Genomic DNA, 22537 nt, shown 5'->3' with positions numbered 1-22537 from the left:
AGGTTACTGGTTTCGTGGTATCATTTGATGAGATTCCATGTGTATTTTGGTAATGCTCTCCACATCTGAGAGTGTTTGCACATGCCTGGTCCATTCCCCAGCTTCTCTCTCTGCTCACTTGATGACTTCCTCAGCTATGCAGAAGCTTTGCTGCTTGCCCTACTGCCACGTGCCCCTTTCCTTTTGTAGCTTGAACTTTTGTTGTGACCTCCAGGAATTCATTACTCTCTCTGTTACTCTCCAGGGAGTACAAGGCTGGGGGCTTCACATTAAGTTTTTATTCCATTTTGAGTTTACTTGTATGTAATGTGTAAAAATCTGATTCCATTCTTTTTGCAAGTGGATATTCAGTTTTCTCACATTAATTTCTTGAGATTATCCCTTCCTTCCTGCTTTGTCTCACAGAAAGAATCAAGATGCACATGGACGTGTAAGTTCTCTTACTGCAAAGCTCTGTGCTAGATGCTTTGGGGATTTATTAAGTGACACAGCCCTGCTTCTTCTCCTTATGCTCTTTCATTCATAAACTTCTATGAAAAAAAAGATGAGGACCATTTCTTCCTTTTGACAAATTACTACATCAGTGTATCTGCATTCCCTGCTATGATTTCTCACTTTTTTCAAGTGTGTGCTATGTTAATAAGGCTATGCTCATATTAACTTCTAAAAGCATATAGCTAGGTATATTTTAGAAAAGTAAGTCCTGAAGGAAAATGTTTAAATACACAAAATAAAACTATTAGACAAAGGGGAATAATAAATATATAAAAATCCAGACTGAGTTTTATTGTAATTGAAAATTTAATATTCATCTTTTATCTTCTTGTATTCAAAGGTAAAATATCAATAGTTATTACATAGACTTTCTCCATGACATCAAAATCCAGACATGAAAGATCCTAAAATGATCAGAATGAGTAGGTAAATTTAAGTATGTGTTCAAAGTTCTGACAGGTAATTAAACTTATCTTTGGATGATAAGGGAGATGATACCAGTATTTTTTATCATTAGAAACAATTGGCGTTCATCATATTTTTTGTGTTCTAAAGAGAGTTTTAGAGTTATTGATTGTTATAAATGTCATCTTGACAGCTACTGACATTTGTCCCTAAATCTAAGTTTATATCCTAGTTCTGTACATAAGATACAGATTTCCACTGAGACAAAGTTTTCCAAATTTAGACTAGTGGTTCTCAAACTTCCTCATGCTGTAACCCTTCAATAAAGTTCCACATGCTGTGGCAGCCCCCATTATAAAATGAGTTTTGTTGAGAGTTCACAAGTGAAACTTTGCTTCTGTTATGAATTGTAAAGTAAATATGTGTTTTCTGATGGTCTTAGGTGACCCCTGGGAAAGTGTCATTTGAGCCCCAAAGGAGGTGTGATCCACAGGTTGAGAACCAAGTGTTGCTGTAGACACTAGTCCCTTGCATCTTCAATGAACACATATGTGCTGGGGAAAGGGAAGTGGGGAGGCTTTGCTTTTACTAATGCCTTGAATCCTTTTAAAGACTCCCACAAGCTTCTAGGAAAAAAAGGAAATATAGTCATTTTCTTTCTAACAAGAACTTTCTATGTAATTTCATGACTTTGAGGATCCTATATTTCCCTGGCATTAGATGTGCTTATACTGATTTGAAAATAAATTTAGTACAAAAGTGGATAGTTACCAACTGGCTTCCACAATTATTTAAATGAAAATGAAGAATTGCTTCTCTAAAGCACGGATCGTTTATGTCATCACTACTACACAGAGTAAACAAAGGAAGGACACTGTAAGTTAGCAATGGCTGTATCAAAGATATGCTTCTTTGAGCAGGCAAAAATGAAAATGCAAAGAAAGATGACTGAAAGCCTTTGTTTGCTCGTCTTCAACTAGTTGGCTCATGTCCCTCTCTCTTACCTTGGTAACATGGGGCAATCCTTTTGCTAAGTTCTGTCCGCAAATCAGAAGGCATGCCGTAGCAAACGCCAGTGGGGAGTTTATTATCGTTCCTCATGTAAAATATATTTTTCCACCTGTGCCCACAAGTCTGAATAAAACAAAAAGTCAAACAAAAATGTGAAAGTCACACTCACACCTAGAAGGTCCAATTCCAGAACTGGTCTTGGTCGGCAGACCCACTTCAATACCTACCACGATAGATCCGTTTTCTCCCGGCTGTCTGGAAAGCGTTACCCCCAGCCACTGGTTATCTCTCTCTTCCAAGCATGTCTTCCCGCAGGGTTCACCACTGGGGCTACCTGCAGCATTTGGAAAAAATCTTATCAGTTTTGTTGCAAACAATGTTTTTCTAAAGGCATAGAGTACTTAAAGCTAGACCCTTATTTCCAGGATTTCTCTTCCCACAACTTTGTCTCATCTTATATTCAGTTCAATTGAGAGTAAAAGTGAATTGCTGTCTGCTGACATAGTTGGCCCCCACAGGAGCTGAATCTTCTTTGCTGAAATGGCCTCTGAGTGATGTTGTAGAGACCATGAAGAAGTGGCCTCCGTGGTATAGGAGGTAGCTAATTAAGCTGAACAGGATGAGGAAGGTACGCCTGATACACATCAGAGGCTGATGTTTGGGAAAGAATTTGTGTTTTGCCTTACTCATTTATTAACATCAGCCGAGCACTTTCTGAAAATGGCTCTTGACTGTTCCTCAGCAATTAGAGTGCAGTTTATTAGAACTGGAAGATGAGGACTGATCGTATAGACTGCGGAGTGGATAATTAGCATACCAATAACGCATAGCATTTGAAACCAAACGCCCTGTGGTTTAGACTTAGTGGAATGACTGGTGTTTTCAACAATGATAAAAGGTCTTTGGAAACAATATGCTGTCAGAAAAAAAAAGTCAATAGGCACACTTTGGCAAATGTGTAAATTGCAAAGTCCAACATAAAGGAACTACTCAGGTGAGACCCAGCCTGGCTAAAATGTACAGCAGTCATCTTTATGGCCATCATCTTTTATTTGCCAGCACAAATCTTTAGCTTTTGAGTGGGAGCCCCAGTGAAATTCTGTGTTAAAGTGATTCACATCATTCACTGGAGGAAGAATAAGATAACAGGGATATCATAGATTTTTTTTCCTATCTTTACATTTCATCCTCGTTACTCAACACTTGACTATTCGGTGCTCAGTTCTGACAGCAGAAAAAAAGTATTAGCATCAATTAGCTGAGGTAAGTGTACCGGAAGCTGAAATTCTTTACTTTGAATACTGGTCACAAGGTTTTATAGCATTATAACAAAATGTCCCACACATGTCTTTGTATCACTAAGTACATGTTTTCCCCTCTAACCTGGAATCCTAGGAAAACTCACAATGCCTACATATATAAAGATACTATATTTAAAACTAAATCATTTGTATTGACTTTCCTGAGTCATAACGATTCTGTGTGAGAAGTATAGGAAGATATTTATGAATGTATTTCTAAGTTTCACAGAATACCTAATGCTTTAACACAACTGAGCTGAAGGGAGCTTCTCAAACTCTTTCCTGGAGTCTTTTTCAGTGGATCCAGCCAGGCCTGTCTATTGCAAGGATTGCTTCAGATCAGGTCAGAAGCATGGTTAGCATAGAACATTGATAATGCTTTGTTGGCTTGGTTTCCTGGAAACCAATGATGTCTTGTACTACAAATGGGTTGTCTGGGAGAGATAGACTGGGAAATGAAGGCAAATAGACCCAGAGAAAGAACACTGGTAAGTAACAGGAAGAAAAGCTTGCTGTGGTCTGAACCTTGATAAAGAATGGTCCTGATGTACGCAGAACTTCCTGTGTGAAAATTATGAAAGAAAGGGTGGAGAGAGGAGTAAAAGGAAAGGAAGGGAATCCAAGAAATAGAACGTGTTTGTACAATGTTCCATTATATACTCTACTCTGTATGCTCTCAGCCATCATCTTCCAGCTCCAATAAGCTGCACTTTAATTGCTGAGAAACAGTCAACCAATAGGGTAGCAGTCTAACACGGGTAGCTGCTAGGGCTACATGATTCCAAACCAAAACAGGAGAAATAAGGAGGGAAGCCTAAGGATAATTTGATTTTCACTGGGATGCAATTTGCAGTTGGAATTGTCTTTAAAAAATCACCAACGCTTTAAAATGAATGTCAAAAACAGACCAGCAAAGGTAGATCCAGGCTATGTGCAGTTGAAGCTCTGTTACCATAAGAATAAATGACATAAAATTGAAAATACAAAACTATTTTTAAAATTATAGTTAGCACCCAGCCAATCCACCTCCAGTTGTCATGGTTAAAGACAGGAGTGCATGGGCCTCTGAATGCTGCTACCTTCTCTGTTGGCATGTGGATGAGAAATGGGTGTTTTCCTCAAGATTGGGTTTGATATTTTCAGACAAACATTCTCTCTTATAGTTAGTTACCAGAAGTTTAAAAACAACAAACACAGCGCTTTGGAAACCACACACATGATATCATGCAAACTTGCTAAATGGCCCAGAAGTTCATACATGCAGGAATAGTAATCCTGCATGCAATTATGTGTCTCTTAGCTGAGCTGTTCTCTACGTTCTTAAATGAACATTAGAGACACTTTTGCCAAGTTAAGTTGTTATCCCTTTCATCCAAGCTGCCTCCTGCACAGTAGTGTTTAGCCCTGCAGAAGACAGTTACTGCTATCACTGCCTAGCCTTCCTGTTCTCTCCACCCCTTTCTTATCATTTCAGCTGCCAGCTCTCCATTTCTGGGATGTTCTGAGCCCTCCAGGACTTCTGAATGACATGGCTTGTTGAGAATGACTTCTCTGAGAGTCCATAAGGTTCTAGGCTTTGATTTCCTGTGTGGCCCAAGCCCCACTCTCCTCCCAGTCTTAATTCTCTGGTTAAAGCAATGATTCTTAGAAACAGAACAAAGAGCCCTTCAGAAGCCACAAGAGGAGATGTTTACTTTAACATGAAATGTGGTCAAACTTTCTCAGGATTCAAGTGCTAAGGCTAAGATGCTCTTGAATGGGGGATGTGGAGGCTGGGGTTAAGGAAGACTACACAGTCTTTCACATGTGTTATTATGTGGTCTCAACAACAGATACTGTCTAATTTATAGCTCTCTGACTTATGGTAATTCAAAAATATATTTACATATTATGTGTATATATTAAATGATATAATGCATACTATTTATCTACTTTACAGAAAAGACTCTCAACTTTAGAAGTCAAGGGCTCTTCCTGCCATGGGCTGTGATCATCATGAAGAAATTATGATGATTCATTAACCACTAGGAAGGAGGACTTTGTTTTGACATGGATTGGCTGCGTACATTTGTTTGCAGCTGCTCTGCTCTGCTCTGCTCTGCTCTGCTTCTATGGTTTAGCACTGACTTTACTCATCGTGGCCAAATCCAAATCTTATTGGTCATCATCCCATCCCAACACAAAACCCAGAAATATGTGCTAACAATTAAACTTTATAAATGGAAAACAATAACCCATATTCTGTTTGTGTTACATGTCTTGATTCAAAATAGATCAAAAGCATGACTATGAAGTCATAAAAAATTTATAAAATAATAAAATTTTGAAGAATTGTTTTTACAGGCATACACTCATGTATACATACTTACACCCCCATACACACTCAGAACCACACACACACACACACACACACACACACACACACACACACACACACATTGTGATATTCCTTCTTTTTTGTTTCTTGACACTGCTTCCCGCAGAGACAATCCTCAACTTCAACCACAGTACAGAGAGGCTTTCAGCACTTGTTATTAGGCAAAATCTGTTCCAGGAAGAGTCTGCAAGTCACTACTCCAGCTCTGGAATTTTCTTAGTTTCTGGAACATGTTCCCCTTCTCTTTCGGAATGCCAGAAAAATCTCAGCAGAAAAGTCAAGATGGCCCCATCTTACGCTTTTCTTAGACCTCCAAGTCTTCCTTCCCTCAACCTCTGTGCTTCTGAATCTATTGTTCTTTGCAAAGTAGTTGAATGGTCCTGAGGTCACCTAGAAGAGTTTTAAGCAAATACCAACCACCACATGTGCCCCCTCTCTCACCATCAGTGCTGGGAGAAGACCTGGCCATTAGCATTTAAAAAATATCTCCCAGGTAACTGCATTTGGGGGCTGAAGCTGGGCTTAAGAACAACTGTTTCAACAATGTAGATGGGCAGGCTTTTTCCTGTATAATTACTGGGAAACCTACATTGCTTTCAAAATAGTAATTAGAGATCTGTCCTATTGGGTTTCAGCTAGGTAATAAGAGTAGGCAATTAAATACTAAACATATTTTCTTCATGAAGAAATTTGGTATTCATTTGAACAGAAGTGACATTTGCAAAAGCTGTCACAAGAAAGCTAATTTTCATGAATGTCCTTGACAAGTTCATAAAAAAATCCATATTTTATTTTACCCAATGTCACACTGCAATGATTTATAATCCCATTTCAAGTCAGCTTATACATTACTAAGCTAAACTTTTAGCAAATCAAATCAGTTCCATGATTGAAAAAGTATTTTACATGGTTGAAAACAAAAGAGGTCAGCAGAAATTAGCATCTGATGTTTTTCCACTCTTTTGCACTAGAATGGCTAATTTGTGGCACAGTTGAATGCATCTCCACAGTACAAATGAAGAAAAATAAATAAATATTAAAAACTATCCCCCTTAGTCTAATAATTAAGCCCATTCTTATTTTTCCAAATTGAAGAAGAAAATAGGATGTGTGTGTGTGTGTGTGTGTGTTAGTTTTAAATTTCAAACTAATGATTTCTACCAGTATATAAAAATGCATATATAAATGAAAATTAGAAATTTTAATGGTCAAAAATAAGATTGCTAGTACAAAGCTAACTGGGTAGTCTTCTTAAACGCACCTCTTCCTCTTACTTTTATTTTACTGTTCGCTTCCTTGTATAGTAGCAATACTTCAAAAGTCTAACTGGACAATGGAGGACTAGATATTCAATCTTCTACATCACCTCAAGGAGGAGAGACTGGCTGTGTTTTGAAAGTACCACTTTGGTAGCATAGAACACTGCTGCTCACACAGCAGGAAGGTACTTAATACACAGTTGTGAAGAGGGATTTTGAAATATATTATGCCACCATAAAAATCCCTTACTAGATATGATGAAAGTCCATGATGTTTTCACCCGACTCAGAGATGGAAGCGTTGCTTTGTTTCTGTGTCCCCTAGTTTTCTTCTTCAATACTATTTCCTCGAGTTTTAAGACATAGTAACAAACAGTGTGGAGGAAACAGCACTTGAAATTGAAGATTTTTTCCAAGTGTGTCTGGGAGGAAGGAGACTTAAGATGGTAAGTCAGTTGGGACCTGTGAGTTTCTGTAGGGAACAAGATAAGTGTGAAATATTTGGACAAGAACAGGACATAGAACATGTGTGAACATTAGATGATGATATTGTCAAAGTTATCTTAAGGATTTGGTTAAATACTAAGCTGCATGTAAGTCATAGCATAATCCTCTTGTATACATAGCCTATCCCTTTATGGGAAGCCTCAGTGTGAACAGTTTTATTGTCACAGTAAGGCCAGAAGACTGGATTGTTAATCCCTTTATTCACAAGAAAATTGATTTATGTGAATGTGTAAAATCACGTGTGTACAGGTGTGTGCACATTGGTTGATGCATATGTGTATTAAGAAGTTAACCCAGAAAGAGTTTCAGCTGCTTGCTGCTGTGTTTTTTAAAGATAAACTCCCTCACAGAACCTAGCATTCATCTATCTAGATGGGCTAGCTGTCCAGTGAGATCCAGGGATCCTCCTGTCTCCAGCTCCTCAGTGCTGGGATCAGAGGCTTGTTACCATGTCTGGCTGTCACATGATGCTGAGAGTTGGACTCAGGTCCTCATGCTTGCACAGAAAATGCTTTGCCATCTGAGGCATCTTACCAGCCTCCAAAACTGAGTCTTAAACTGACTTAAGAACTGCCCAAATTTATGGAGCCAGGAAATCAAAAGATTACAATTTTTAAAAATTGATGTTTCCCACCATTCCAAAACATCTACCATAGAACTCTACAAATGTTTAGATATGTGAATTAACTGAATTCAGTTTCCCATCCTAAGTCTGTCTTCCCATCTAAGAGTGTGTAAAATATAACAAATCTGCCCAGACTGTAAAATCAGCTTTCTTTCTTTCTTTCTTTCTTTCTTTCTTTCTTTCTTTCTTTCTTTCTTTCTTTCTTTTTATTTTTATTTTTTTTTGGTTAGGGTCTCAATAATCTAACCTAAGTTGGCCTGAAACTCATCACATGATTCATTAAAAGTCAACTTTGTATTGTTTGTGAAGATTCTCCTTTTCTTGACCCCTGTCCTGCCCTGCCCCTTCCCTCCCTGTTAGTCACTTTCTTGAATACTGGGGCATTTCCACTGAAGATATAAGAACACAGTGGAAAGGTCAGTCTTCTTTCTAGACCTTTGAGAGCTTGAGTGACGTGCTTTGCACTGGGGAAAGCTGGGACTTTTTGTTGGAATGGGATGTCTGGTTTATCTACCTGTGTCACCCGTCTGTGGCTTCCCCAGCAGACGTTTGCTGGGGGTACTCAGTCTGGCTTTCTGGACTGTGAAAGAAGTTCATCTGCGTCTTCAAAACTTATGACACTCTTTCAGGTTTCATTAAAAATAACGAAAGCCATTACTTTAAAAGTGACTTTTGTCTTTTAAATTTGAGGTTCTATTTCATTACAAGATATACATACATTCAAAACTTGCCCTTCTATTTTTTAAGTTAATCCTAGAAAATGGAACAACTCCTGACTTGTAATATGTTATACAGTCATTAATTTAAGATACGTTTTTAAAGGAAGTAGTAACTGCTGAGTGAAAATAATCTTTTAAAAATTTCATTATCTATGCAAATGTAGACTATCAGAAAAAAACACTAAACTAAAGTGACAGATAAATTAACAGCTTATAAAACGCACCAGTACATACAGATGAGGATTACAGCAACTTATGCCTGTGTATAAAAGGCTGTCTAGCACCTAGTAGGTGTTTAATAATGAAACTTATGCCTGTGTATAAAAGGCTGTCTAGCATCTAGTAGGTGTTCAATAAATGGCAAATGCTTCCACTCAAGGAACCTGCATTCTGCTGATTTCAATTTAGACACCAGAGGGCGCCCATGATGCCATGAGATTCAGTAACAGCCTCCCGCTCTAACCCATATGGCCCTTACATTTAGTTTGTCCTACCAAACGGTAAGTACTAATAAGTCCATTATATTATACATTCTATGATTAAAACATGCAGTTTTCTCACACATCTAATTAAACATGGTGGCGATCCTTCTAAAAGATAACAGTGATGTGCGATCTCAATAGCAATTTGTATTGACAAATGATGTAGCGAGATGGAAACCATAACATTGGCATTTTGAAGGTGGCACCGGACACGAAAAGCATTAAATGTCCAAGATCCTGCAAATCTAGAGCCAAGCAAGAATTAGAAGATCAAATTAAATGTCAAAATGAGAAAACACTCTCACATGTTTTCCTTTAGTTAAGAAGAGGTCTTTAAATATGATCTTAGGATGGCTAGCAAAACCTGATATTGGCTAGCAGGCACTCAATACGTATGAAATAAATTTATAATCCACGAAAAATGTGTAAACTTCAGTCCTCTATCTCTTAACTAGTCTATACTGTTCTGTTCTGTGCCATGCCATGCCATTCCATGACACTCCATGCCATCCCATCCCTATTCTAATTCTGTTCTGTTGCAATTCTATCCTATTCTATTCTAAAGGATTCACATCACAGTTACTAGCACCAGTGTAGGCTTGAAATTTCATAGATGTGACTTGATCCTGAAGCATTTTGAAGCTTATAGAACTGTAGAAAACAAGGGGGACTTGTGAAGAACTCATTCTATGATCTGGGTCTCTAGGGTCTTTTAGTCTCAAGTTTCTTCCAAATCCTCCAGAAAACCCATACAACTCCTTGTAATAGCTACAAGGGGAAAATGTACTCCAATAGGTATATTTGGTAAAAATAACTTAGAGTTACTTTCCTATTTACTACATCCTTTTTTGCATCAGAATAGTTTTAATAACTGTAAGCACATGTATTAATTAATTTTTCAAAGTATTCTTAAAGTAGGCATTATCATGAATATCAACTTCAATATAAAGAGATTTTAACAAAGGGAGACCACCCACTTGTTGAAGAACATACAACTAACTCCCAGTGGGTATATGGGGGTGGAAAGAAAGGGTCAACACAAGCAGCCGGCTCTCCAAGTTAGCCATTCAAATGTTGGCATTACTAAGAATCCAATTCTGTACTAATTCTATTTTTAAAATAATTTAGTGCTAAAATTTAGTGACATTTGTTTCCAACATTAGAAAATAATAAAGAAAAAAATTCTACTTTCATAGTTCTTGGGTAGTTTCTTGGATTTAAAGATTCATTATGAAAACTTACATGAAAATTGAATAACTAAAATTCTTATGTATTTTTGTGTGCCTGTATCTGTGCATGTATGTATGTGCATGTGTGTGTACATATGTATGTGTGTGTTTCTACACATGCAAATGCTACCCCCAGGAGCCTCCAGCTGATTATCCTGTCTCTACCCCCTGTTAGTCAACACAAAAAGTGCTTTTACCAACAAAAGCAAGATAGTACAAAATTCTAAATAGAAAATCAATCTTGGGAAACATGCTTGCACTTAAAACTAGAGTGGCCAATGTTGAAAATGTTATGCTCCTATTTTACAGTTCACAGGTAAAAGTAGAGAAAAAAAACTATAGATGGTCAGCAAGATAGGAAGATTAAGAAAAATCAGTAAGGACTTGCCACATTGTCCTTGCCAGTGAAGGCACACAGCAGGATGAGGAGTTAAAGGTATCAGGAGGCATTTCTCTACAGGAAGTAGAAAAGGATAGATAGAATAAAGCATTGCAGAAACCATGATTGACACACAGAAATGATCAAATACAATGCCCAGTAGAAGACATTCACAGGAAAAGAGTGCCTGAGCCGAGAGTAACATCCTGCTACAAAAGTTTCCCAGGTGTTATAAGCTGACACATTTTCTACATATCAACTGTGACTTGAGCCTAGCCCTCAAGGACTGAGATATTTCTCTAGCCCAAGGTGTAATTTGAAAAGAATATAACTAATTCACTTCATGGAAGTAGACACTCTCCCAAATAAAGGGGTCTGAAAATAGGTATGTTGTATTATTTCTGAACAGATTCATTATGAATTATAGTGTTTGAAAATTGAAAAAGAATGTTCATAATTTTAAAATGGAGATATAAACTAAGGACATCAAAACAAACACGGATATTACTAAGCCAGGTCCTGTCACTTATCAATCCAGTTCAATATTCTAATTCCCCACATTGAGCTATCATTCAATTATGCACATTTAAGGCAATCACTTCCAACCTACTGCTGATGCAGTCTCGTCATCAGGGAATGCTGGAATTGGCAACAAAGCCTGTAAAACCCCACTAACTCCATCCACTTGGCATATATTGAGTTCTTCCTCTGTGATCATCAAAACCAATGGAAACCATTTTACTCCTCAGCTTCCCCATTCCAGAAAGCCTATCAGATGGACCTGACTTTTTGTCCCTGCCAATGTAATGTAACCAACATTATTAATGAATCACTTATCCCTCCTCTCTTGTCATCTAGACTGAGTTCATTGAGGCCTGCAGTCTCATTTTCTTTAACTTTATTTCTTAGACACAGCACGCTAAAGGGTTGAAGGAAGAACAAGTGGGAAGGATTATTATCTCTTGCTCTCTTTCTAGACTTGGCAGCCTTCACCATTTAAGAGTAGTCTTCCCAAGGTTATTGATGAGCCGATTTTCTCTAACTCAGCGAAGCTACCTGAATTCTTATCTTTGGGATGTCTAGAGTCTTTTAACACTTCCAGTCACTCACCCTTTCTCTAAACCCTCTCATCTTCTGACTTCCATGATGCCAGGTGCACATGATTTTCTTACTGCCTCTGTCTTTCTTGAGTCCCATCCTATCTTCCCCAGCAGCCTCCAACCATAGATAAACCTTGCAAACATCCTTGGATCTCTGGAAATCCCTCCTTGCTTTCTTGGACAGACTCCTAACTTAATTTGATATAGGGCCACTGGAACTGGTATTCTTAAACACCCATAGATGGTTTAAGCTGAAGTAGAATTGAGTAATCCTATTCTAGGCTCTTCTCTAGTTGTAGAAAGCCTCATTTCTACCCTTGGTCTTCTGATCCTTTTACCTATAACTTGCAGGTTAAGCTCATTCACCCCTATGGCTTTGACTGCCCCCTCCAGGTCAATCACTCCCGACTGACTTACTGGACTCTCTCGTCATCACAAGTAGACATGTAACTCATAGATATCTATTTCTGTGAAGATTTCACACCAATAAAATACAACACTTTGCCAGAATAACAGCTGTTCTACCCCGTTTGGTGTACAGATCACCATTATCTATCCAATATCCCTAAATTAGAACCTTTAGTGACAGCTTTGATAATTTCTTCTCAACCCAGTTACTTATTCAAAAAGTACCAAGTGTTTCTGAATCTATCCTCTAAACATCTGTAGAACCTGCCAGTGTCCAAATTAGGAACTTATCTCCATTAGCTTCTATCACAGCAGAATTTGCCTATAATTGTCACACTACTCTTAGTCTTGATCCATTGACTCAACGATACTCATCATACCACCACTATGTGTCAAATACGCACTCTGAAGACATCACTTCCCAATTTTAAATGTCATAGGATCCATTCATAGCCACAGCTAGTTCCAGAAACAATCTCTGTAATCTCCCATCCCATCTCTCTGCAGCACAATCCTATACAGTTTTCAGTTCTCCCAAGGTACTGTTTCTCTCAAAGTCCTTGGCTTTCCATGGCAAATGCTTAATCTGTCTGGCATATTTTTTTTTCTTTCTTATTCTTTGAGAATTTTGTACATATATGCAATGAACTATGACCAGATATATCTCTATTTCCCCCAACACCTCCTTTTCCTCATTTCCTTATTTCCTCCTACACCTACTGTCCCTCCTCTTCTCTAATAATCTACCAAGTCCAGTTTGTTGACCATATGTGTAAGGCTATGGCCAGTCCACTGGAGCATTGGAGTCACAGTGTCCACACCCTCGATGGGCATATTATTTTTATAATCTCTTCCTTTGCCTGAGACTTACTCTGTCCCCACATGGGTCTCAGTTCCTCAATACTTTGTTCTTGTCATTCGATCTATCCATCACAGTTTCGAACAATAATGAACACGTAATTGGGAAAGCTGTTGTACAAAAGATTTTGTGCATTTAGGTCTGGTCCTTGTCATCCCTCAGCTAATAACTAAATGAATATATAAAGCTACATGCACAATGGACTACTAATACCTGACCCCAGATCTGTCACAAAAGAAAAGTATCTTAGTCATTAGAAGTATTAACCAATGAGCATCTGATCTTATATTTAAAAGAACTGTATTTAAGAAAGCTTAATCTCTCTAATTAGAGAGATTGGAGAACTTCTAACCTTTTAAAATATTCATTTTTATTACACACACACACACACACACACACACACACACACACATGAGCTGGCACCACAGGTGGTTGTAAGTTGCTTGGTATGGATGCTGGAATTGAACTTGGATCCTCTACCAGAGTGATACATACCTTCAACAGCTAAGTCACTTGCCCAACTCCAGCTTCTGCCATTTAACCTGGAAGTTGATTAATAGCATCCTCTATCATGATTTTCTATGTTCAGAAATAGAACTATAGAAATATAGCCTGTATTTGGGGATGATTTTTCAAAATGACCAATCTGTATTAATCTCAGCTTCATAAGCAAACAAGTTTAAGCTTATTGCAAACAAACAACAACAACAATAAAAAAAACATCACCAGGAATATATTTGAAGTTAACATTTAAGTGTTTGCATTTTAGTATTACTAACTCTTGCCAATCAGGCAGAAATGATGCAATAATTAGAAACTTGACCCCTTCCTAAATAGAGTATGAAATATAAAAACAAGAGATTTCTTAAGGCAATGTTATTTCCAGAAATACATTCAAAACCATTAATGGTGACCAAGTTGTTATGGACCATTAGTCTTTCCAGGAAGAGAAAAAGAAGTCCAAGCAGGAAGCTGAACACAGCAGCCAGAGCTCTGCATCTGTAAGAAGTGAGGGTCCCACCTACTCAGGCACAGATGCAGGAGAGTTCCCACCAAAATGAAGTTTTAGGGAGTTAGTACTGTTCAGTAGAAATGTAATGTGCACTCAACTCTCATTTTTAACTGAAAGGTTGTCATGTGACAAAAGTAAAAAGAAATGTTCAATTAATTTAAAAACGTATGTAAGTTTTTAATACTGGTTTAAGATATTTCTCTTATGAGGTAATCATAGCTTATTTTTGAACTGTCTTAGATAGACTTCTTACTGTGGACATTTCTTTTCCTCAGAAGCCACATGTGGCCAGTGACTAATTTATTGAACTACGTAACAAGGTAACTTTAAATACCAGTAACTCTAATACTAGGTAACTCTAATACCAGTAAAGACAGTCATTCAGAGCTGAAGTACATCTCTTTCTGTACACACACACACACACACAGAGAGAGAGAGAGAAGAGAGAGAGAGAGAGAGAGAGAGAGAGAGAGAGAGGAGAGTAAGTGAGAAGAAGGAAAAAGGGAGAGGAGGAAGGAAGAGAGAGGGCAAGGGGAGAGGGAAAATGGAGAGAGAGAGAGACAGAGACAGACAGAGAGACAGAGAGAGGGAGAGGAAGGGGGGAGAGAGGGAAGGGGATTATTCTATTTTGGTAACTATAAGCTGTTAAACATCCAGAGAGTCAGACTGGAGAATTGCCTCCATGTTTAAGAGCACTGACTGTCTTCCAGAGGTCCTGAGTTCAATTCCCAGCAACCACATGGTGACTCACAACTATCTGTAATGGGATCTGATGCCCTCTTCTGAAGTGTCTGAAGAGAGTGACAGTGTACTCACTTACAGAAAATAAATGAATGGGTCTCTTTTTAAAAATCCAGAATGTCTTGATAACCAAATACATTTTATATCACTTATGCATTGTTGTTGTGTTCTGCTTGGTTGAATACTGGCATTTCAAGCACAGATCATGCTTGAATGGATTCATGGCGTTGTCATTTTTATCATCTTGACTCAGGAACGATCAGTGACCAAATAAACTCATTAAACAACCTCTAGTAAAGGTACAGAGTAGCTGACAGAGAAGAGGGTAGACATGTGGAAATCACCAGGACCTCCTTAGACACTGTCTCTACAAATAGATGTAGACATATGTCCTCTTGAGGGGAGACTACTTTCTTGTTCATGGAAGGAAGTAGTAAGAAACTGAAAAACAACAGAGGCAGGCAGGGTGCCAGAGGAGACTGAGAACACAGGAAGAAAACACCCTCAGGGGTTCATAAGCAATCCCTCGGCATCATCTCAGCAGCCAATTCAGTCTGCTGAAGGGGTACTACCAACATCTCCCCTGAGCATGCTAGATACAGGAGTACTCCTGTTCAACTCTGACTATGGTTATAGTGAATACAGCAGGGTGTGCAGCAGCAGCAGCCATAGGTAACACTAGGGCAGGAGAGCACAGGAATTTATTGGAGTCAGCCATTTATTTAGCTGACCTACTAGAGAGACTTGGAAACAACCCCAGATGAATATTTGGAACTGAAGAACCAATGGACAGTTCTACATGACTGGGCACTTTAAGAACTATGATAAAAAGTAAAGTTATCCCAGAGGCAAGAGGTTACTTACTGCCAATAGCTCTACCTTAGCATAACTATTTTGATGAAGCAATGACTTCTTTATGTTGTTTCATTTCAATTTGTTATATATTTGTTTATACAATTAAGATTTTTTTTACTTAGTTTATGAATTGATCCTGTTTACTTATTTTGATAACATTTTATTGCATTTATTGCAGATGTCACATATAGTCTTAAAAAGATAATGAAGAACAACTAATTTTTGAATGTCTGATATGTATTTGATATTGAATTAAGTATTTGGAGTTGAGGTGGGGCAGGAGTGGAGACAGGGTCTCACAATGTAGGTCTGGCTGTCCTGGGACTTGCTATGTGGACCAGCCTGATCTGGAACCAAATTCACAGGATTCTACCTGTCTCTGCCTCCTGAGTGCTGGGATGAAAGGCATGTGGCACCGTTCCTGAGTAAGCTAAGGATTTTTGAACTTTAGAATATAACCAACCACATTATAGATAAGACAATATAGGATTATAATTAATTATATAAATAATATCACTCAGAACATACAGAAGACTGTGTGTTTATAGGTAACTTTCTCCTTCATCTCTTCCCTCATAAACATACATACACAAAATATGTTCGTTAAGTAGTGGCACATAGTCTACAAACCTCGCGATCCTAATACGTTTCTGCTAATCAACTGGTGATTTTTAGCTTTCCTTCTGGACATTAGCATCTGTATTTTACCTTCTAGATTTAAATTACTTTTTAATTTGTTCTTAATAAAGGAACAATTTTCTCTGTAGAAACTGAGAGTGTATTGTTCAGAATGTTCACTGAGAGAAAAGTTCAGGCAAGTCCCTTACAAAACCCTTCTGAGTACGCCCAGCTAATGCTATAGCTATTTAATTGACTGGGACCTCAGACTCATTTCTGTCTTTTTCATCTCGGATTTTTGTTGTTGATTCAAATCTTGAAGGTAAGAAACATTGCTTTTGCTTAAAATTGCTGACTTTTGACCCAGAAAACAAGTTGATGACTATAAAACTTGTATTTTTTTTTTGTTCATCCATACAGTAAGTCTTTATGTCTCTTAAATATCCAATGTACTCAAATGTCTCTTTGGTGTATTCTGTGTTCCACACCCCTAGTGAATTTAGGTTTTCCTTTAGTTGACAGTTGGTTACATCTAAAAGTTTATATAATATATCAGGACATGATCCCCTTCCAGTTAAATACAAACATCCAGAAATAGATTCAGTGCCTTCCAGGCAGGATATAGCCACCAGTATTTGTAATGTCATGGAAAGAATGCCAGGACCACAGAAGAGAAATTGCTCTCTCCTGAGGCCCTGTGAGGAATCTCTGTCAGATCAAGGCTTCATTCATTGCACAACTCTCTCAGGCAATAAAAATACTTAAAAAAAAAATCTGAATGCACAAATCTGTGAATCTTCTATGAACTCCAGTCTGCCCCGTGGAAGAGGGGATGCTTTGTGACACCCAGAGGCCCAGCCCTCTTTTATTTATAAAGAATTAAGCTTCTTAATAGGTTTTTTTCTGAGTAAAATTTGTTTTGTTGTTTTCTCCCTCTAACCCTTGTCCCCTCCTCCTCTCCCTATGTTTCCGACTCCCAGAATCCCTTGTACTTTAGTGTCAGCTGTTGTCAGGTCCAGTGCACACATAACTCCTGCATTCTCATGGGTGCTGGGGTAAAAGTGCAAAGAAAGAAACAGAACAAAACAAGCAGACAAACAACAACAAAGATGAATGTAAAAAGTATATGACAAAGTAAAGTATTCTTAAGTAGTCCGTCCACTTACAGATAAATATAAAAAGTAGCAATTCTGGCCCATAACTCATCATCATTGATAATATATTATAGTTACAGACAGTACACCAAGGCCCTTCATTTAGTTTTATCCTCACTGAAGGTGCACACCTAAAATGATAGCCCTAAGTCTAGGTAAGTACTTTTAAAGAAGGAACCTGCAGTGTTCTGTGTTGAAGTCCTGCAGAAGCAGAAACAGTACAACATTACACTAGAGTTGCTTTGAGGGAAAAACATAGAGCAATGTACACAACAGTGCTTAATGGCACTGAGAGCAAGATAGAGCTAAATGAATATTAGTTCCCCTTTCTTTCCACACGCGTCTGTACCCAGCAACTTTGCTTTTGACTTTGAAACATGAAACTTGTCCCTTCTGCCATCAGCGCACATTTCTCAAGTTACTGAAAACCTAAATAAAGACAGAAATGAAGGCTGAAAGACAGGCCCGCTTTACAGGAGAATTAGAGGGGAGGAAAATTAATAATTATGTGTTAGACCTCCTATATTTATGTTTTTAACAAAAGGCATGCCATTTTTCCTTCCCGTTCTTTTATGGTATATTGTGTCTTTTTAAAAGGAGGAAGAAGAAAAGCCCTTGGACTAAATGGCAGGAGATAGACTCAACGGAAGTTTCCATTCCTGATGTACCGCTCACTCTAGAACAAAGTTGAAAAGTCAGAGACAGAAGTACAATCCTTAAACCCCTCTCTGGCTGGGTCCTCCGGCTTTAAAGTAGATGTTACACATGGAGGAGTTAGGACTGGAAGAGGTAGCTGGTCAAAAGACAGCCTATGAGACTTTTCCTGAAAGAGGTTTGATAGATACTGTGATCAGTTACAGCTCTAATTAAGCAAAGGAGAGGAAAATACCGCCAGAAGCAAGCTGGCATGGGGTTAAAATTGAAAAGCTCACACTTTAAACCAGAAGAGACTGGCCATCATAATGTCTTCCGGGACTTGCCCAATAGTGGGCCCAGGAGGGGGAGAAAGTTCATTATCTCTCGGTTTGGGGACCCAACTCACCCAGCTGGAGCTGTTCGCAGGTCTGGTTTGGATTCTTTCCGATCCTGCATCTGTAAATCGCCCCAGGATTGACCACTGAGGCATTGGAGAGCCAGCTGGCAGTGGGCGCCCCCACGATGAGCCTAAAGCAAAAACCATGCAAGTTCGCTCAGATGTGAACCAGTCTGCCCACCCACCCTGCCCTGTGTCGGCTTGTGACAGCTGTGTAGTGGGCAGCAAGGGAAGTGGCGCCCACCTCCTCTGTCCATCACTGGAGACTCAGGAGTCAGGAACCCGGTACCAGGAGCACCCTGGGGACTGCCATCCTAAGATAAGTTAGTTCCAAGGCTCTCCAGTGAGCCAGTTGGCTGAAACCAGGTTTTTTCTCTGACCTCCCAGGAGGGCGGAAAGTTTGATTCAGAAAAGGAATCCAGAGGCGGAGGCGCTGTGACAAGCCTCTTGGGAGGGCGCACTCACCAGCGCTTCGTCCCGTGGCTGTGCAGCACCACCGAATAGCCAAACAGAGTGCCGGAGGGGCCCTGGTACAGCAGTGCACTCTCCGGGTCCAGGTTGTAGAAGTGCCCGGTTGGCACCCCGAAGTACAACAACAGCATCACCGCTTCCCGGAGGGCGACCCCTCGGGGCCTCGGACTGCACCTCGCTTCCGCAGCCATGCACTCTTGGTGGGGAACATTCAACACAAAACGGCCACTGACCAGAGTTGCATAGAGTGCGACAACGGTTGGCCAAAGCGAAGAACGCCCCAAGAGATGAAGTGCAGCAGCGTGTCCGGTGCTGGCAGGCGACAGGGGCGGAGAGAGGGACGCCAGAAGAGGAGGGGAATTGGTGGCCACAGGCGGAGCGATCGTGGTGGCCAGGGATGCCTCAGGCTCTGGCCCACGCCCCGTTTCTGTGGCCCGGGGGGCCAGCACCCGGTTGCTCCTAGGATCTGGGTGGGGTCCTGGGTGTGGTGCAGTGGCTCACCGCCTGGCCTCCCTCACCTCAACTCGATCCCCCTCCCCGCCCCGCAGCAGCTGTAGGGGGCGCTAGGGGACCTAGGTTGTGTGGACTCACACCCTGTCCAGGTTCTGGCAGACATCACACAGGAGGGCTCTGGCTTCTGGGGCCCAGCAAAAGTAACCCTTAGGGGAACACAAAACAGGTCAGGGGATTCCCTTTTGAAAGTTGGCTAGGGCTTGAGGGACTTCACCAAGTGACTGGCCTCCATGGCCAGTCCCTGTGGCCAATAATGGTCCCCCAAATTTGGGAACTAAGACTATGAAGAACCTTCCAGAACTTTCTTTGCCAGTTAAGTGCTGTGTAGCATAGAGAAATTACACAACTTGCAAGGAAGCAAAGACACTGCCCCCCACCCCCCACTCCTAGGGAACATTTGGTGACAAAAGTAATATGGCTAGTCTCTTCAAAACTCCCAGGCCTGCAGCCTTTTATGCTGGCTTCCTTCCTCTCCACGCTTCCTCTTAAATAGAGTGTATGCATGAACAAGCCAGGCAATAGCCTGACCCGAAACCCAGGCTAGCTAAGGAAATTCTGTGACTTGCCTCACTTAGCAGACTCCGCCCCTTGCTCACTTCTTCATAACCAGTCTTCATGTACACAGAGATTCTCAGTTACCCCAGGACACACCTGCCACCAGAAGTGAAGACACAGCATAAGACAAGGTCAGGTCATACTGGGCTTCTAAAATGCCACCAGAGATCAGAGTCACAGAATACCTGAACCAGGTGATGAGCCTCTGCAGAACGCACTCCCCACGTGTGCTGTGTGCTGCTTTTCACGCTGGAGCAAGCAGCAAGTGCTGGTGAGTGTTAGCAGGTGAGATGAGATGGGGGCCCCCTTACCTTTGCTTCGTGAAAAGACACATGAAAATAAAGAGTCTGTGTCTGCCAGTTACACCAACGGAATCGCACACCCGCAAGCTGTCACTGTTCACTGGGTCAGATCATCTCAAGCAGCCGGCAACACCCGGTCCTCTGAGCACCACCACAAATCGGCAGGATGCATGGAGGAACATCCAGCAACACTTGGGGACAGACGGTAGAAAAAAAAGAAGTTTGCTATTCCGTGAAGTTTAATTGCTTGGGGACACTTGAAGAGAGTTGGAAGACAAGGATCTTTGAGTTGGGCTCTACACACTCTGAGAAGAGGCACAAAGAGGGATCGGCCAGCCTAGTAGAGGGACTGTAAAGAAAAAAAAAAATCAAGTACCTCCTGAGCCCCACAGGCGGGGATGGAATGGTTACACTCTGGTCTGCACTGATAGCTGTAGAGTGGGTAATCATCTGGATTACAATTTGCTACTATTCCAGAAGAATTATTAGACACGCTAAGGCAACCCTCCTTCCTTCCCTTAGGACTTGAAAACAGCCCTGTTGCTGAAACATCCCCTCCCATTGGTGAGATAGAAACAATGTCTACCCCTTCTGCTCACATCCCAATGGCAAACCAAGGCATGGTCCTGGAATTCCTTTTCTCTGGGGGACTGTCCTAGTGCTGTGACAAAGCACCATGATCAAAGGCAACCTGGGGGAGGAAAGGATTTATTTGCCTTAGATATCCTGAATCATAGTTCATAGGGGGAAACCAAAACAGGAACTCAAACTGGGCAGGAACTTGGAGGCAGGAGCTGATGCAGAGCCTCACTGTCTTGCTTCCGGTGGCTTACTTAGCTTGCTTTCTTATGGCGCCTAATGGTGGAGGTGACACTATCCACAGTGGGTTGGACTCTCACACACTTTATCACTAATTGAAATATATATCTCCTACAGGCTTGTTTGACTATAACCCACATCTTATGGAGGCAATTTGTCAATTGAGATTTCTTCCTCTCAGGTGACTCTAGGCTGTGTCAAGTTGACATACCCAGCACAGGAATGCATACGTTTGTTGTGTTTCTTACACGGCAAAAGAAAGTGATGGTTACTTACTAATATGTGGGTTCTCCTTTCCAACAGGCTACACCTGGAAAACAGTCAGAAATGAGAGTTTCCTTGTAGAGGCATAGATGGAGTCCCATCCCCAGTCTTCTTGGGATTATATAACACAGCAGCCCTTCCTTCAAAGGATAGCAACTAAAGCAGGCTTTCACACACCAGGTGGTAGGGAACAGTTGGCTATTCAGAGAAGGGTCTATGAGCCTCCTTTTTTCTCCATGTGGTGTTTAAACAGTCAACAGGTCCATCTGGGATAATCATTTTGCAAGACAGACAAGCTGAACGCCAAAAGATGGCAGTTGATGGGCTCAGAGGATAGTCACATACAAGCCTCATTTCTTAAGCAATAAAAGATCCTTGACACTGTTTTATAAAGTCAAAAATTAATGTTCTCTTTTCTCAGTGGCGCTCTCCTTTGCTGACTCTTTTTCTTCTTTGAGATGTAGCCCCAGGCTATCCCAAGCCAGTCCCTTCTCCTTGGACCCCTTTGATTAGGCCATTTCTGCTCTTCCTAATCCCTTAAATTCCTCAGGGTCTTTCCATCATCTGTTGTGGATTGCCCTAGTGCCGTTTGTGTTTGGATGTAATTCTGCTTTCTCAAGAGAGGCTGCCTCAGACTAGGAGTGGATCATGTACTCAGGTGACTTCATGTGAACCTGCTCCTCACCATAACTGGTCAAATAAAGGCTAGAGCCTATGAATGAGCAGTGGAAGGAAAAGGTGGGGCTGAAAGTTTTGGAGAGGGAGAGAGAGGAAGAAGGAAGGGAGATGAGGAGATGAAGGAGAAAAAGGAGACAAAAAAGGAAGAGGTAGAAGGAAGAAGGAACAGAAGCATGTGTCCTGGAGGAAGAGCAAGGGGAATAGAGTAGTATGTAGCTGCCCAATCTAGGCATGCCATTTATAAATATTATAATTGAGTTGTGTGGTTTTTGCATAAGCTTATTGGGGTTGGAGATTTGTCACAACAAATTGGCATCTAACGTAGGGCTCAAACCCACAACCCTGAAATTCAGAATCTCATGTTCT

At 40.4% G+C, this 22537-nt stretch overlaps 1 protein-coding gene across 1 annotated transcript in view; it reads right to left on the bottom strand.

Annotated features, from left to right (window-relative positions):
• Itga4 (integrin subunit alpha 4) overlaps positions 1-19445 on the bottom strand; it is a 72860-nt gene extending 53415 nt beyond the window's left edge. Inside the window, exons 1-4 of the mRNA XM_076928952.1 lie at positions 19035-19445; positions 18579-18700; positions 2139-2245; positions 1905-2034 (exon numbers count right to left, since the gene is read on the bottom strand). Coding sequence (XP_076785067.1) covers positions 1905-2034; positions 2139-2245; positions 18579-18700; positions 19035-19231 — 556 coding nt within the window. The 5' untranslated portion in view covers positions 19232-19445. The remainder of the gene's footprint in view (positions 1-1904; positions 2035-2138; positions 2246-18578; positions 18701-19034) is intronic.
• Positions 19446-22537: the final 3092 nt, after the last annotated feature.

This window comes from Arvicanthis niloticus, chromosome 2, assembly GCF_011762505.2.
Source record: "Arvicanthis niloticus isolate mArvNil1 chromosome 2, mArvNil1.pat.X, whole genome shotgun sequence".
NCBI lineage: Eukaryota > Metazoa > Chordata > Mammalia > Rodentia > Muridae > Arvicanthis > Arvicanthis niloticus.
This window is presented reverse-complemented; position numbering and strand designations above follow the sequence as displayed.